The 15,708-nt window shown below is 35.7% G+C and overlaps 1 protein-coding gene across 5 annotated transcripts in view; it reads left to right on the top strand.

Moving 5' to 3' along the window:
• The first annotated feature begins 824 nt into the window (after positions 1–824).
• Positions 825–15,708, top strand: part of SUCLA2 (succinate-CoA ligase ADP-forming subunit beta) — a 56,253-nt gene continuing 41,369 nt past the window's right edge. The window contains exon 1 of one of the 5 annotated variants that reach the window (XM_036228598.1): positions 825–845. Coding sequence is in view for 2 of the 5 variants with exons in the window: in XM_016165202.2 (XP_016020688.1) it covers positions 14,266–14,355 (90 nt within the window). In the remaining 3 variants the exon portion in view is untranslated. Of the gene's footprint in view, positions 846–1,117; positions 1,207–14,007; positions 14,026–14,203; positions 14,356–15,043; positions 15,183–15,708 lie in introns of those variants that run through there. The other 4 variants (XM_036228596.1, XM_036228595.1, XM_016165202.2 and 1 more) reach the window with 4 other exon arrangements.

Consider the following 15,708-nt stretch of genomic DNA (forward strand, 5'->3'; position numbering starts at 1 on the left):
TATAACTACTAATGTGTGCTTCTTAATCCCTTTGCCTTTATTACCCAGTCCCCAAACCCCTCTCCCACCTAGTTTTTTTCTGTATCTGAGTTTTTTATTTTTATTTTTAGATCTCACATATAAATGAAATCATATGGTATCTGTTTTTCTCTGTATAACTTATTTCACTTAGCAAAATATCTTCTAGGTCCATCCATGTTGTTGCAAATGATAAAATTTCTTTTTTTTTTATATAGCCAAGTAATATTCTATTGTATATCTGTACCACTTTTTCTTTAAGCAATCATCTATTGATTGGTACTTAGGTTGCTTTTATATCTTGGCTATTGTAAATAATGCCGCAATAAACATAAGGATGTCTTTTTGAATTTATGTTTTAGAATTCTTCATATAAATACTAAGAAGTTGGATTGCTGGGTCATCTAGTAGTTCTCTTTTTAATTTTTTTGAGGAACCTCCATACTATTTTCCATAGTGGCCACGCAAATTTGCAAATCCACCAGCAGTGCACCAGACTTCCCTTTTCTCTACATCCTTGCCAACACTTGTTGGTTGTTGATTTTTTTGATAACAGACATTCTGACAATTGCGAGATAATGACTCATTGTGGTTTTGTGGTTTTAACTTGCATTTCTCTGATGATTAGTGATGTTGAGCATGCTTTCATATGCCTATTTCTATTGGCTATCTGTATACCCTATTTGGAGAAATGTTTCTTCAGGTCCTCTGGCCATTTTTTAGTTGGATTGTTTGCCTTTTTGGTGTTAAGTTGTATGAGTTCCTTATATATTTTGGATATTAACTTCTTATTGGATGTATCATTGGCAAATATCTTCTCACATTCAGTAGGTCATCTTTTTGTTTTGTTGATAGTTTCCTTTGCTGTGCAAAACTTTTTTAGTTTATGTGGTCCCATGTGCTTATTTTTTCTTTTGTTTCTTTTGTTCAAGGAGACATATAAAAATATGCCTAAGAGCAATGTCAGAGAGTTTACTGCTTATGTTTTCATCTAGGAGGTTTATGGTTTTAGGTCTTAAATTTAAGTTTTTAATTCATTTTTAGTTTATTCTTGTATATAGTGTAAGAAGATGGTCCAGTTTCATTTTTTTTTTTTGCATGTATTTGTCCAGTTTTCTCAACACCATTTATTGAAGAGAACATCTTTACTGCATTGCCTCTTCTGTCATAGATTAATTGACCACACAGGTATGGATTTATTTCTGGTCTCTCTTTTCTGTTCCATTGATCTATGTGTCTGTTTTTGTGCTAGTACCATGCTGTTTTGATTACTATAGCCTTTTAGAATAGTTTGATATCAGGAAGCATGATATCTCCAACTTTGTTCTTCTTTCTCACAATCGCTTTGGCTATTCAATGTCTTTTGTGATTCCATGTAAATTTTAGGATTTTTTTTGGTTCTACTTCTGTGAAAAATGCCATTGGTATTTTGATAGAAATTGCATTGAATCTATAGATTGCTTTGGGTAGTATGGACATTTTAACAATGTTAATTCTTCTTATCCACGAGCATGGTATAACCTATATTTGTATCTTCTTCAATTTCTTTCTTCAATCTTCAATTTCTTTCCTCCCTTCTTTCTGATAAATTTCTGCATACAAGTTTTTTACCTTTTTGGTTAAATGTATTCCTAGGTTTTTTTTGGATGCAGTTGTAAATGGAATTGTTTTCTTAATTTCTCTTTCAGATAGTTCATTATCAGTGTATAAAATGTAAGCAACTTCTGAATACTAGTTTTGCATCCTGCTACTTTACTGAATTTATTTACCAGTCCTAATATATATATATATATTTGATGGACTCTTTAGGGTTCTCTCTATATAGTATCATGTCATCTGCAAATAATGACAGTTTTACTTCTTCCTTCCCAATGTGGATGCTTTTTTTTACTCCTCTTGTCTGATTTCTGTGGCTAGGATTTCCAATACTATGTTGAATAGAAATGGTGAAAGTTGACATCCTTGTCTTGTTCCTGTTATAAAGGAAAATGCTTTTAGCTTTTCTCCATTGAGTATGATGTTCGCTGTGGATTTGTTATATATGGGCTTATTATGTTGAAGTATGTACCCTCTAATCTCACTTTGCTGAAAGTTTTTATCATAAATGGATGCTGGATTTTATCAAATGCTTTTTCTGAAATCGATTGATATGATCATGTGATATTTATCCTTCATGTTGCTTAGATGCTGTGTCATATTATTTGATTTACAGTTATTGAAACAATTTTGCACCCCAGGAATAAATCCCACTTGATCGTGGTGTATAACCTTTATGACGTATTGCTGAATATGGTTTGCTAATATCTTGGTGAGGGTTTTTGCCTCTATGTTCAACATGGATATAGACCTGTTAATTTCTTTTTATTTTAGTGTCTTTTTTTTGATTTTAGAACCAGGGTAATGCTAGCCCTATAAAATGGGCTTCCCTTCTCTTTAATTTTTTGGAATAGTTTGATAAGGATAGGTGTTAATTCTTCTTTGAATGTTTGGTAAAATTCACCTGTGAAGCCATCTGGTCCAGGACTGTTGTTTGTTGCAAGGTTTTTGATTACTGACTCAATTTAGTTTGTAGTTATCCATCTGTTCAGATTTTCTGTTTCTTCTTAATTCAGTATTGTGAGAGTGTATGTTTCCAGGAATGTATCCATTTCTTCCAGATTGTCCAATTTGTTGGCATATAATTGTTCATAGTATTTTCTCATAATTCTTTGTATATCTGTGGTGTCAGTTGTCATTTCTCCTCTTCCATTCTGATTTTATTTATTTAGGTATTCTCTCCTTTTCTCTTGATTTATCTTGTTAAAAGTTTATCAGTTTTGTTTATGTTTTCAAAGAATCCGCCCTCAATTTCATTTATCTTTTATATTTTTTAAAGACTTTGTTTAGTTTATTTCTGCTCTGATTGTTATTATTTCATTCCTTCTACTCCATTTGGGTTTTGTTTGTTCTTCTTTTTTTAGTTCCCTTAGGTGTAAGTTTACATTGTCAATTTGAGATTTTTCTTGTTTCTTGAGGTTGGCCTGTATTGCTATGAATTTCCTTCTTAGAACTACTTTGACCATGTCCTGTAGATGTGGGATCATTGTGTTTTCATCATCATTTGTCTCCAGGTATCTTTTGATTTCTTTCGATTTATTTCTTGATCTCATTGCTAACCCATTCATTTTTCCATGTTATGTTATTTAGCTTCCATGTCTTTGTGTGTTTTTCAGTTTTCTTATTGTAATTGATTTCTAGTCTTAAACCACTGTGATCAGAGAAGATGCTTGGTATTATTTTACTCTTCTTAAATTTATTAAGATTTGTTTTGTGACCTAACATGTGATCTGTCCTGGAAAGTGTTCCATATGCACTTGAAAAGAAGGTATATTCCAATACTTTGGGGTGAAATGTTCTGAAAATATCCATTAATCTATCTGCTCTAATGTATCATTTAAGGTTGTAGTTTCTCACTGATTTTCTTTCTAGATGATCTATCCACTGATGTCAATGGGGTATTAAAGTCTTTTATTATGATTATATTACTGTTGATCTTTCCCTTTATGTCTGTCAATATTTGCTTTACATATTTAGGTGTTCCTATGTTGAGTGTGTAAATGTTTACAAAGTTTATATGCTCTTGTTGTATTGATACCTTTATCATTATGAAATGTCATTTTTTGTCTCTTATATCATTTGTTTTAAAGTCTATTTTGTCTGATATAAGTATTGCTAGCCCACATTTTTTTTCATCAAATATCTTCCCCATCCCTATACTTTCAGTCCATGCGTGTCTTTCCATATGAAGTGAGTCTCTTGCAGACAGTATATGTATGGGTCTTGTATTCTTATCCATTCAGCCAACCTATGTGTTTTTATTGGAGTGTTTAATCCATTTACATTTAAAGTAAGTGTGTAGTTATTGCCATTTTATTATTGGTATTTTTTATCTTATTTTTTTTCTTCTTAAAGAAATTCTTTTAATACTGGTTTGGTGATGATGAACCCCTTTAGCTTCTTCATGTCTGGGAAACTACCTGTCCTTCAATTCCTAATGATGATAGCTTTGCTGGGTAGAGCTGTCTTGGTTGTAGGTCCTTGCTTTTAATCACTTTGAATATTTTGCACTAGTCCCTCTAACCTCCAAAGTTTCTGTTGAGAAATCAACTAACAGTCTAATGGGAGCTCCCTTATAGATAACTAATTGCTTTTCTCTTGTTGCTTTCAATATTCTCTATTTGCCTTTAACCTTTGGCATTTTAATTATGATGTGTCTTGATGTGGGCCTCTTAGGGTTCATCTTATTTGGGACTTTGCACTTCCTGGACTGCTGATAGGTTCAGTAAAATGAGTACTGAGAAGTGACCTTTGATTTAGAAATTTGGAGGTCAGAGATGATCTCGCTGAACACACTTTTTATGAAAAATAGAGTGTTGGAAGAATCACCTTTGTGGGTATTAAAATTGTGAAAAATTTTCACTGGATTCAGATTGGGGAGAGAAACAGTGAAAAAAGCTAAAATCTTGAAGGAAAGAAGGCATATTAAAGCAGGGCAAAATTAAGCTGTTGTAATAATGAAGTGGCTTAAAAAACAAAGAAGTTTGTTTCTTTCTCACATAACAGTCCTGATTTAAATCATCTATGTTGGTGGAGTAGTTCTAATGTCAGCTCATAGAGCATCATCAAGGCCTATATATATAGAACAACATCAAGTTGTTTCTGAGATGTCCTTTGCTTATCATTTATTATATCCAAGGTGGCCATTGTTTCTATGTACTTCATTTCCTTTGGAGAAAATTTCTTAAACTTTCAACTCCATTCATGGCCCCCAGTTTCTGCAATTATTTATTCTGTCCACTATGTGAAGTTTCCCATTAAATTCTTCATGAGGTGAGGGTTGGGGATGGGAATCAATAGAAAAAAAGGCTATGACTTATGGAGGAAGAAAAAGAGGAGCAGATCTCTAATCCATGGTAAGGCAGAGACAAAATGTGGTATTGTGGGGAAAATTCGGCACTTGAGTCAGAAAGTCCAGGTTCGAATGCAAATGCCATCACTTACTAGTTAAGATAATGATTTGTCATTTCAGTTAGTTCAAAGGATGTTTCTTTACATGTATGAAAGTAATATCAGCTTTATCTACCACCTCAAGAGGGCATTATGAGGGTCAAATGTGGTCATGCATGAGAAGTTATGTCATAAATTGCTACATTAAAAAACCAAATTCTTATTTTTTAGTCATTTCACTTATGGCCTGACTAGTTTCTTTCTGCAGCATTTAGTCTAGCAGTTCTCAAATTTGGTCAACAGATACCCTCTCAGGAAATCTGTGAGGCCATGACTATTTTAATAATAATATAAAGGTTTTGGTCTTGTTTTTATCTTGTGTCGGTATCTGCACTTATTATCAAAAGTAATGGCAGGCAAAACTGCTAGAACTTAGCAAGAATCAAAGATGTGGCAGCAAACCAGCCATTGAATTCTTCACCACAATGCGCATGTGCACATACACATAGAAGCAATTTTACTTAACAATGTTCTTGATGAAGCAGTAAAAATTATTAATTTCAGTAAAACTTAACTCGTAAGTACATGTCTTTTTAATATTATGTGTGATGAAATGAGCTGTGTTTATAAAGTACTTTGTGCTGCAATGAAAGGAGGATTGTCAGTCTTGAGAACAGTTGTGTGATTGAGATGTGAACTGGACTAGTTGCTTTTTTTTTTACATGTTACCATTTTTGTTTTAAGGACTGATAGACAAACTGTGGTTTTCTGATTTGGTATTTGGTAGACATTTTCTCAAAAATGAACAAAGTGAGCCTATAATTTCATGGTAAACGATTGACCCTATTTGTTGCTAAAATGATACAATTTGAGCTTTCAAGTGGAAATGAATATTTTAGAAAAACAAAGAAGTTGGAAAGTTTCCCAGTACTGAAAGGTTTTTCTGACAAAATAAGTGGTGATATTAACAAATATTAGTATAAAAATTTTCAGAATAAATATATCAACATTTGGAATTGTTACATAACTGTGAACAGAACTTTTTTCAAATGATCAACACAATGGCCAATACAAAATCATGCCTGGGTAAAGATTCATTCAACATTCACAATAGACCAACAAATCGCAAAATAACAGGTTGAAAAGTTCATTGATATGGTTTCAGATTTCACATTGCAGCTAATCTTTAAAAAACTACTAGTGGTCAAGTTTTGGTATAATATCAAAGACAAATGTCTATAATTATATAAAAAGGCTAATAAAATACTCTCCCTTTTTTAACTACCTATTTGCATATATTTTCTTCATATACATCAACAAAAATACATATTATAAACAACTGAATGCAAAAGTAGATATGACAATATTGCTGTCTTCTATTAATCCAGACATTAAACAGATTTGCAAAAATGTAAAACAATGCCACTCTTCTCACTAATGGTTTTGTTTTTTTTGAAAAATTTTTCACAAAACTATATTATTTGTGTTAACATGTAACAGGTTATTACAGCTATTTTTAAAGCGAGTAAATAAATCTAAACTTTCTCAGTTTAAATTAAAATTAAGATGGTAAATATTGATAGATATAGCCACATGAAAGCTCTGTGAGATCCTCAATAAATTTAAGGATCTAGAAACTTCCTGAGGCCAAAAATTTGAGATTGCTGGTGTAGTACATTTAATGTAATTATTTCTATGTTAGAGCTTAATTCTCAAATTGCTACACCAGCTTTGCATATATAGTCTAAATTCTTTTAAGGATTGTAAGTTTATCTCATTTGGAACTCTTAGTGCCACCAGGACCTAGGCTAAGGAGTCCCAGCTCGCAGTGGCTGGCATTGTTCCTGTGCATTGATAGAGTGGACATTGGACTCTTTTCCTTCACTTGTGTATCCTTCATGTAGGATGCTATCGTCCAAATGGATTTTTGCATATATACTCATAAGAAATAGTGGTCAACATTCTTTTTTATATTCTGTATTTTTCTGACTTTGGTATCAGAATAATATTAGCATCATAAAATGAATTGGAAAGTGTTCCCTTCTTTCTTCTGGAAGACACTGTATAGAATTGTTGTTCTCACTGAAATGTTTAATAGAATTCTTCAGTGAAATCATGTGGGCTTGGATATTTTTTTGAATTTTAAAATTACAAATACATTTTCCTTCACAGTTATAAGATCTATTGAAATAATATTTTCATATAGAATGAGTTTGATAATTTGCACTTTTTGAGAAATTGGTCTAATTGTCAAAGTTGTCAAATTTATGTGCGTGTGGTATTATTTGTGGATTTTTTTTATTAACCTTTTGATGTCTTCAGGGTCTATAATGATATACGCTGCTACATTCCTCACATTGGGACTTTATGTCTTCTCTTGCTTTTTTCTTAGTCGGTCTTGTTAGAGGTTTGTTAATTTTATTGATCTTTTCAAAGAATCAGCTCTTTGTTTCATTGATTTTTCCCGACTGTTTACTGTTTTCGATTTCATTTATTTCTTCTCTCTAAATATTATGTTTTTTCTTTTTCTTCCCTTGGGTTTACTTTGCTTTTCCTTTTCTAAATTCATGCGTTGGGAACTTAGATTATTGGATTGAGAATTTTCTTCTTTTCTAAGGTAAATATTTGTGTTATAAATTTTCCTGTTCTTCTGCTTTGCCTGTGTCTCACAAATTTTGATATGTCATATTTTCATTTTCATTAGTTCAATGTATATTTTTAAAATTTCCCTTGAAACTTTGTCTTTAATTCATGGATTATTTAGGCGTCTGTAGTTTAGTTTCCAAGTGTTTGGAAATTCTTCTGTTATCCTTCTGCTACTGATTTCTGGTTTGATTCCATGTGGTTAGAGGACATACTCTGTGATTTCAATTCACTTAAATTTGCTGAAGTTTGTTGTATGGCCAGCAAATGATCTATCTTGGTATACACTTGTAGTGAATGTGTATTCTGCCGTCGTTGGGTGGAGTGCTGCATGAATGTCAATTAGAGCCTTTGGTTGATGATGTTAAGTTCTTCCCCACCTTTGCCAGTTCTCTGCCTATTTGTCCTATTAATTATTAAGAGAAGGGCATTACAGTCTCTTACTGTAATTGTTAGTTTGCCTTTCTCTGCTTTCACTTTGAAAGTTTTGCTTTGCATATTTTGCACTCTGTAGTTGGTGCCTACATATTTAGGATTCCTATGTCTTGATGGATTAATTCTTTCATAATTACATATTGTTCCTTTCTGTCTCTGGTGATTTTCTTTTCTGAAGTACTTTATTTGACATTAATTTAGTTGCTTTGCTTTCTTTTGATTAATATTTGCATGACATATATTTATCCTTTTACTTTCAATTTGCCTATGTCATTGTATTTGAAATGTTTCTCGTAGACAGCATACAGTGGAATCATGTTTTAAGCAACCCTGTGAATATCTGTATTTTACTTGGTGCACTTTGACCATTGACATTTAATGTTATTATTGCTATGTTAGAGCTTAAGTCTACCACTTTATTATTTGTTTTCTATTTGTTCTCTGGGTTATTTGTTTCTTTATTTTCTGTTTCCTGCTTCCTGAAGGTTACTTGAATATCTTTTTAGAATTCCATTTTTATTTATTTATAGTGTTTTTGTGTATATATATTTTTTATAACTTCTTAAATCATTGCTCTAGGTATTACATTATACATATATCACCACACAGTATTGTTGTTTTTTTCATGTATATATAGAAAACCTACTTCCATTTATGTCCTTTTACTTTCCTGTGTTTATAATATATAATTGTCTCAAACTTGTTCTCTGCTTACATTTAGAACTATATCTGACAGTGTTATAATTTTTGCTTTGATTATCAAACATAATTTAGAAAACTCAAGAGGAAAGAGAACACCAATTGTATTTACCTATATCTTTGCTTACCATTGTCTTTTTTCCTTCCCTATGTTCCAAAGTTTCTTCTTTGATCTTTTCCCTTCTGTTTAGAGACTTTCCTTTAGACCTTCTTTTAGGTCTTGTCTAATAATAAATTCTCTTAGTTATCATTCATTTGAAAGTCTCTTGATTTCTCCTCCATTTCTGAAAAATATTTCAATAGATATGAGATTTGGGGTTGACAATCCTTTCCTTTCAGCACTTGAAAATTATTATGCTATTTCTTCTGGCCTCAGAGATCACTAATGAAAAATCTGCTGTCATGTGAATCTTTTTCCCCTATAGGTAAGGGTCATTTTTCTCTGGCTGCTCAAGACTTTTTATTTTTGTCCTAGTTTTCGGGAGTTTAGTTATAATGTGTCCTGTGTGGATTTCATTGGATTTTTCCTGTTTGGAGTTTGTTCAACTTCTTGAATCTGTAGGTTTATGTCTTTTGCCAAATTTGGGAAGTTTTCAGTTATTATTTCTTTGAGTACTTTTTCAGCCCTGTCCTCTTTCTTCTTTCCTTTGGGGATTCTGATGACATGAATATTCAATTTTTTGTTATAGTTCGATAGGTCTCTGAGGATCTGTTTATTTTATTTTTTCAATTTATTTCGTCTCTTGTTCTGATTGATTAATTTCCATTCTTCTGCCTTCCCATTCACTGGTTCTTTGCTCTCTGCTCTCTGCTGTTGTATATTTTTAAGTTCTACAATTTCTATTTGATTCTTTTTTTATATATTGTATATCTTTGCTGAGGCTTTCAATTTTTTTTACCCCTTTCAAGCATGTTCATTATTGCTCATTGAAGCATTTTTTTTTATCATACTTTAGTATTAAAATCTTTGGCAAATAATCTTACATCTCTATCTTCTCTGTGTTGGCATACATTGACTGTACTTTTTAAGTTTGATTTGAGATTTTCTGTTTCTTGCTATGATGGATAATTTTCTATTGAAACCTAGACATTTTCATATTATGTTATGAGATTCTGGATCTTGTTTTAACTTTGTTTTAGTTTGATTTTTTTTTCTTCAGATTGCTCTGACAGAGAAAAGCAGTGGGGGAGTGCTGCTTAGGTACTGTCAGGTAGAAGTAGAGAGGTTCCTCTCTTGGCCTTCATTGCTTCCCAAGGTGGGGAAGCTCCTCCTTACCACTGGGCAAGGGTGGAAGTTCTGGTTTCCACTGACACCACAGTGGGGGTGATTTTGCTAACACTCTACAGTGGTGAAAATATTGACTTTTTATTAGACCTCTTCTGACACCATCCCAGTGAAGAAGGGGAAAAGCGCCTCATTACTCCTGGGTTGGGGCAGAAGTCCAGGCTCTTCATGTGGTCTCTATTAACACTTTGGGAGGAGAGGGACTCATTGCTAGTGAGTGGAAATAAAATTCTCAGTGTACTTCTCTGACATCACCCTTAGTGCTATGTTGGAGTACCTTGTTATAGCCTTGTAGGTATGGAATTTTTGATGCTCCATTCAAACTTTGCTGGCATGGTGGAGGTAGGGCCATAGTTTTGTTTGTGGTGTTTGACCAGAGTAGAATGGCTATTGTCTGAAAGTTTCCATCTTGCTTGGCTGCACCTTTCGTAGTCTTTTAGCTTCAGAGAGCAGACTTTTTAGGAGGCTTTTTTTTTTTTTTGGCTGCACCCTATGGCATTTATAATTTGCTAGCTTCTTTAGCACCAAATTTGGGATATTTAAGGCAAAAAGAAAACCCAGGGAATTACTACAATGCTATTCCTTGGTTCCAGAGGTCCCTAACTGGAACTTTTCTTCTCCTATCATTGTCTTATGATTGTTTTATGTATACAAATTATATGTATTATATATGTAATTTATATATAAATTATATATATTATATATGTAATTTATAGTATATATAACATCTAGAGTTATATATATAATATATAGTATATATAACATTTAGAGTTTTTAGTTGTACTAAGTGGGAAGAATAGGGGAAAGTACATCTATATCATATTTTCTGCTATTATTTATTTTGTTGTTCAAATTGTCACATAATTAGTTAATGGCTATTTGGCTTCTGTATTTCTGATACATTCTCTACTTTTTGAGCACATCCTTACTTTTTGGCTCAACAATACATTCCAAGCTCATCTTGTACTTTTCCTGCTCAATCCTATAATCAGTGATTTCTCCAAAAATATCTAGTTCCTTTTAGTGGAGAATGGTGATTAGATCTGGGCACAAGGTATGCTTATTGTTACTGGTAGTTGCTGCTCACAGGCCTTCTCAGTGTACAGAGAAGGCAAACACACACACACACACACACACACACACACACACACGTGATGGTTAATTTTATGTGTCAATTTGGCTAGGCCATGGTGCCCAGATATTTGGTCAAACAATATTCTGAATGTTTTCAAGAGGATGTTCTTCTGTATGAGATTTACATTTAAATTAGTGGACTTTTAGTAAAGCAGATTGCTCTCCATAATGTGGATGGTTCTCACCCAATCTGTTGAAGGCCTGAATAGAACAAAAGACTGATCTTCCCCCTCAAAATGGGATATCTCCAGCCTGATGGACTTTGGACTTGAACTTCAACATTAGTTCTTCCCTGGGTTTCTGGCTTGATGGCTCACCCTGAAGATTTCGGATTTGCCAATCTTTGTAATTGCATGAGCTAATTCCTTAAAATGAATCTCTCTATAGATGTACACGTTCTATTGATTCTGCTTCTCTGGAGAAACCTAAGTAACATACTATCTATATCTATTTCTATATCTATCACTACATATTGAAAATGATGAGTTTATATCAATACTTAATTCCAATCAAGAGAAAAACTCTAATGTTCTTTTTCATATTTTAACCCCCTTATTTGATAGACAGAAATCTAACACCCACTATTCTTAAGATATTTACTTGTTTGCTCAATTTCCCTTACATGTTTTTGAGAGTTGGTAGAATATATTTTGTCAATTTTTCCAACATAAGTGAAGTGTCCTGAGGTTGGAGTCACTTATCTTTTTAATTCATAAGGGCCTGTATAAACTTAGGAGGTCTCTAGCTCTGCCTCAAGGGAGATATTCTGGGAGAGTATATGGGAAGCCGTTAAGGCTACCAGGGGTATAGCATATGTAGCTGGGAGTTGTAAAAGCTGAGTCATGGAAAGCAGCAAAAATGACTATAGCTTGTATTTACGTAACATTTTAAGATGTTTTCACATATTTATCTTACTTGTTCCTAACTTTCACCAGACAGGGCATTTATTATTAGATTTATTGTGGTAGGCTCAATAGCATCCCTCTGAAATATATCCAGGTCCTAATCCCTGGGACCTCTGACTTACCTTATACGGCGAAAGGACTTGCAGATGTGATTAAACTAAGAATCTTGAAATGGAAAGATTATCCTGGAGTATGGTGGATCCTAAAAGTACATATAGACTTATAAGAGAGAAGATTTGACAGAGAAAAGAGAAGGAGGCTGAGATTGGAGTGAAGTTATCACAGGCTAAAGAGTACCAGTAGCCACCAGAAGCAGAAAATGGAAAGAAACAGATTTCCCCCTTCAGCCTCCAGAGGGAGTGTGGACCTGTTAACACCTTGAATTTGGCCAGATAACAACAATTTTGCCTTTATGGTATCCAAAACTGAGATTTTTTTTAAGCCACCCAATTTGTGGCAATTCGTTACAGCAAATATCAGAAAAAAATTACACCCATTTTTAACAAATGTGGAACCTGAAACTCAGAGAGGATAAGTGACTTGCTTAAGACCGCACAATTAGCAGGTGGCAGAGCTAGAATTCAAATACAGGTGTATTGACTTTAAATCCAATGCTCATCCATGGTGACTGCCTCCTCCCTTAGAAAGCCCCTCCCCTCCAGTAAGACAAAAAGACAGTAGAAAGAGCAAGGCAGGAGTGGTTGTTATTCTTGGGTACTTATTAAAAACACCAGGGGAATTTTTATAAAAGATCACACTCGGTCCCACCCTAGACAAATGAATTAGACACTTCGGTGGTGGGGCCCAAGCAAAAATTTTATAAAATCTCTCCAGGTGATTCTAGGGTTCAGCCAAGGTTGAAAACTAAAAACTAGTGCTACAGTGATATCAAGTTCATTCCATATGTTCATATGTATGAGAACTGTGACTATCTTTATACATCTGAACTTAAATTCTGTTATTCACCCTTATTACATCAAGTGCAAGAAATTTAATCTCGGTTAAATGAGGATCTATTTCCATCCTTCTCTTTTGATGCAGGGGATACATGCGGTGATAGAACAGCAGGGAACATCTAGTCCTTTTTTTTTTTTTCTTCTAAATTGGCATTTATTGACACGTTCCTCTTCTCAAACACTCTGAATCATTGCTCCTTACGGGTCTATCCCTCCTTGTTCTCGCCTGCTGGCTCTCTGTACTTGTCTATGTAACTCTCAAAGGTTCTAGAAGCCATTGCAGGCTTCCCCAGCTCTGTTGGGGTGGATACAAATCCTGGGAATACGATTCGGCTCTATCTGCAGGAGTCCACAAACCTGCCAGAGGTTTCCACCCTTGTACCACCCGTGTTCAAGAAATTTTGGGTCTGCCTCTAACGCTCCTTGTTTTGGATTCCCAAATCTCTGGGGGTGGAATTATTTTTCGTCCTGGACACAGTGGGCTTGGTGAGTGCACAGAGCCTGGCTAATGCTTGTCAGCAATAACCACCTATTCCTAGGTTAAGATCTTGCCCACTGAAATCGCTTCGAAACATTTTGAACCTCGATGTCCAGTGGTCAGATTTTTGATAGGAGACAACATCATCTCAGTGTTTTCAAGGCACAGTATGTGCATCTGATTCATCTACATAACTCTAAAAAACAGATTTCCTTAGATGGGGTCTGGCGAAGGTAATTTTTAAACAAGCTTCCCAAGTGAAGCCGGTGTGCCGTCTGGATGGGTAACTAGTGGTAAACCCTCTTTGAGCGCTGGAATCGCTGTTTTATTCACCGTTGTATCCCAAGGGCTCGATTCAATGTTTGGGTCAATAAGATATTCAGTATTTATTTTTTGAATGCATCCTATCTTACAAATGAAGCAACGACTCAGAGAAGTTACGATCACACAAGTGGAGGTGCTTGGTCGTCCTTCCGTTGCGAAATGGTAAGGTACTTTCTCGCTGCCGGTCGGATATCGAGGCGGCGGTGCTGTTTCACAGGTCAAAGTGTGCTTTTATATCGGATAAGTCCGATCTCTGCTTGTGCCCTTCCGGCGGCCGCAGAATTAGGCCGAGGCCCCGCCCCGACGCGGAGGCCCGCGCGTCGCAACTACGGCGCCGGCCGACGCCTCGCATCGCTGCGCCTGCGCGCGGCGCCGACCGAGGGGTCGGGGTTGGACTCAGAAATGGCGGCCTCCATATTCTATAGCCGGCTTTTGGCCGCTGCCACCCTTAGGAGCCACCCGCCCCGGACGGCGCTGCGGGCTGCCGCCCAGGTATTGTAACTCAGCCTGCTCTTGCTTCGAGGATCGGCAGGAGAAAGGGAGAGGCCAGAGACTTGGCTCCTGTGGGCGTGGTGTAAAAGGATCCGGTTGGGGGTCACTTCTCAGTCGGTGACATTGGGTGACATGGGGTGCACCTCCAGGCCTGCGGGCAGCTCTCCCGGCAGTGCGTTGCGCCAGGACTGCGAGTTGGCCCATGTTTGCATCTGTTTTCTCTGGCCCTCAGTCCTGAGGAGCCTCGGCGACCAGGCTGCAGCTGCTCACCCAGTTTCCGAGGGGCGACGGGGAGCGGGGGTGGGGGTCGCAGTGTAGGTCAAGGGTCCAGGGCAGTTTCTTCTGCCATTCTTGCGTCTCGCAGGATGGGCAGAGGCTTCCGCGGCTCCTGTTTGGGGAGGGGAGAAATGCCCTTCAGATGTACTTTTGTGTTCGTTAGGATCTGTCGTTAGGTGAGATGACTTCCCAGGACGAGCGGTGCTTGGTGATTGGGCTTTTCTGGGAAGAGGCAGGGAAGTTTCTTCCCCAAGTAATCGTGTACTGCTCTGTTTGTTAATAGTAGTAATAAGATGTTTACCAGCTTACCACTTGGGGAAGTAGAAAATAATCATTTTTGGATAGACTGCAGCATAATGGCCACAGGTTTTGGCTTTTTTTGTTTTTGTTTTTGAATTTACTGTGTGCCAGCAATGTGCTAATAAGCGTTTTAACATGTAGTCTCTCATTAGGCTTTTCAGCAACACTGTAAGGGAGTCATTAATATCTGCATCAGTGATGAAGAAACTGTGGCTAAGAGAACAAGTAATTTGGGCTAGGTCAGGAAGCAGGTAAGGTCAAAGCCAAGTTTTAATTCCAGAACTCTTTGGCTCTAATGCCTGTTTACTTGAATCCTTTTTATAGTTTTTTTTCAAAACATAATGATTGGCCTATTCTTTTCAACGTTGATACCATGAAACTTGTGGAACAGCATAATTGGCTTTGTAAGTAAGCTCCAGAGTTTTAGGTTATGTACTGAAGTAACTCCTCAGACATGCCATAGATGAATTGATTTTAACTGTTATTTTATCTTTTAAAAGCTATTCATACTTTCAGTCCAGAGATAGTGAATTCCATGACTTTGCTTACTAATGGAATTGATTTTTTTTTGGCCTTGAATTTCCTTCTTACGAGTCTTATGGACACCTTAAGGGTGCTGTCTAGTTTTTAGAAAGTGAGGTGAATTTGTTTTCGTCCTAATCATAATCTTTATCCTTTTGGAAATACCTTTATAAGCCTTTGTCTCTCCATATGGAGATTCCTAATGTATTGTATTATGACATCTTCTACCCTCACAGTAAGCAATGTAGCTTTAGA

This window comes from Rousettus aegyptiacus, unplaced genomic scaffold (genome assembly GCF_014176215.1).
Source record: "Rousettus aegyptiacus isolate mRouAeg1 unplaced genomic scaffold, mRouAeg1.p scaffold_m13_p_11, whole genome shotgun sequence".
Taxonomy (NCBI): domain Eukaryota; kingdom Metazoa; phylum Chordata; class Mammalia; order Chiroptera; family Pteropodidae; genus Rousettus; species Rousettus aegyptiacus.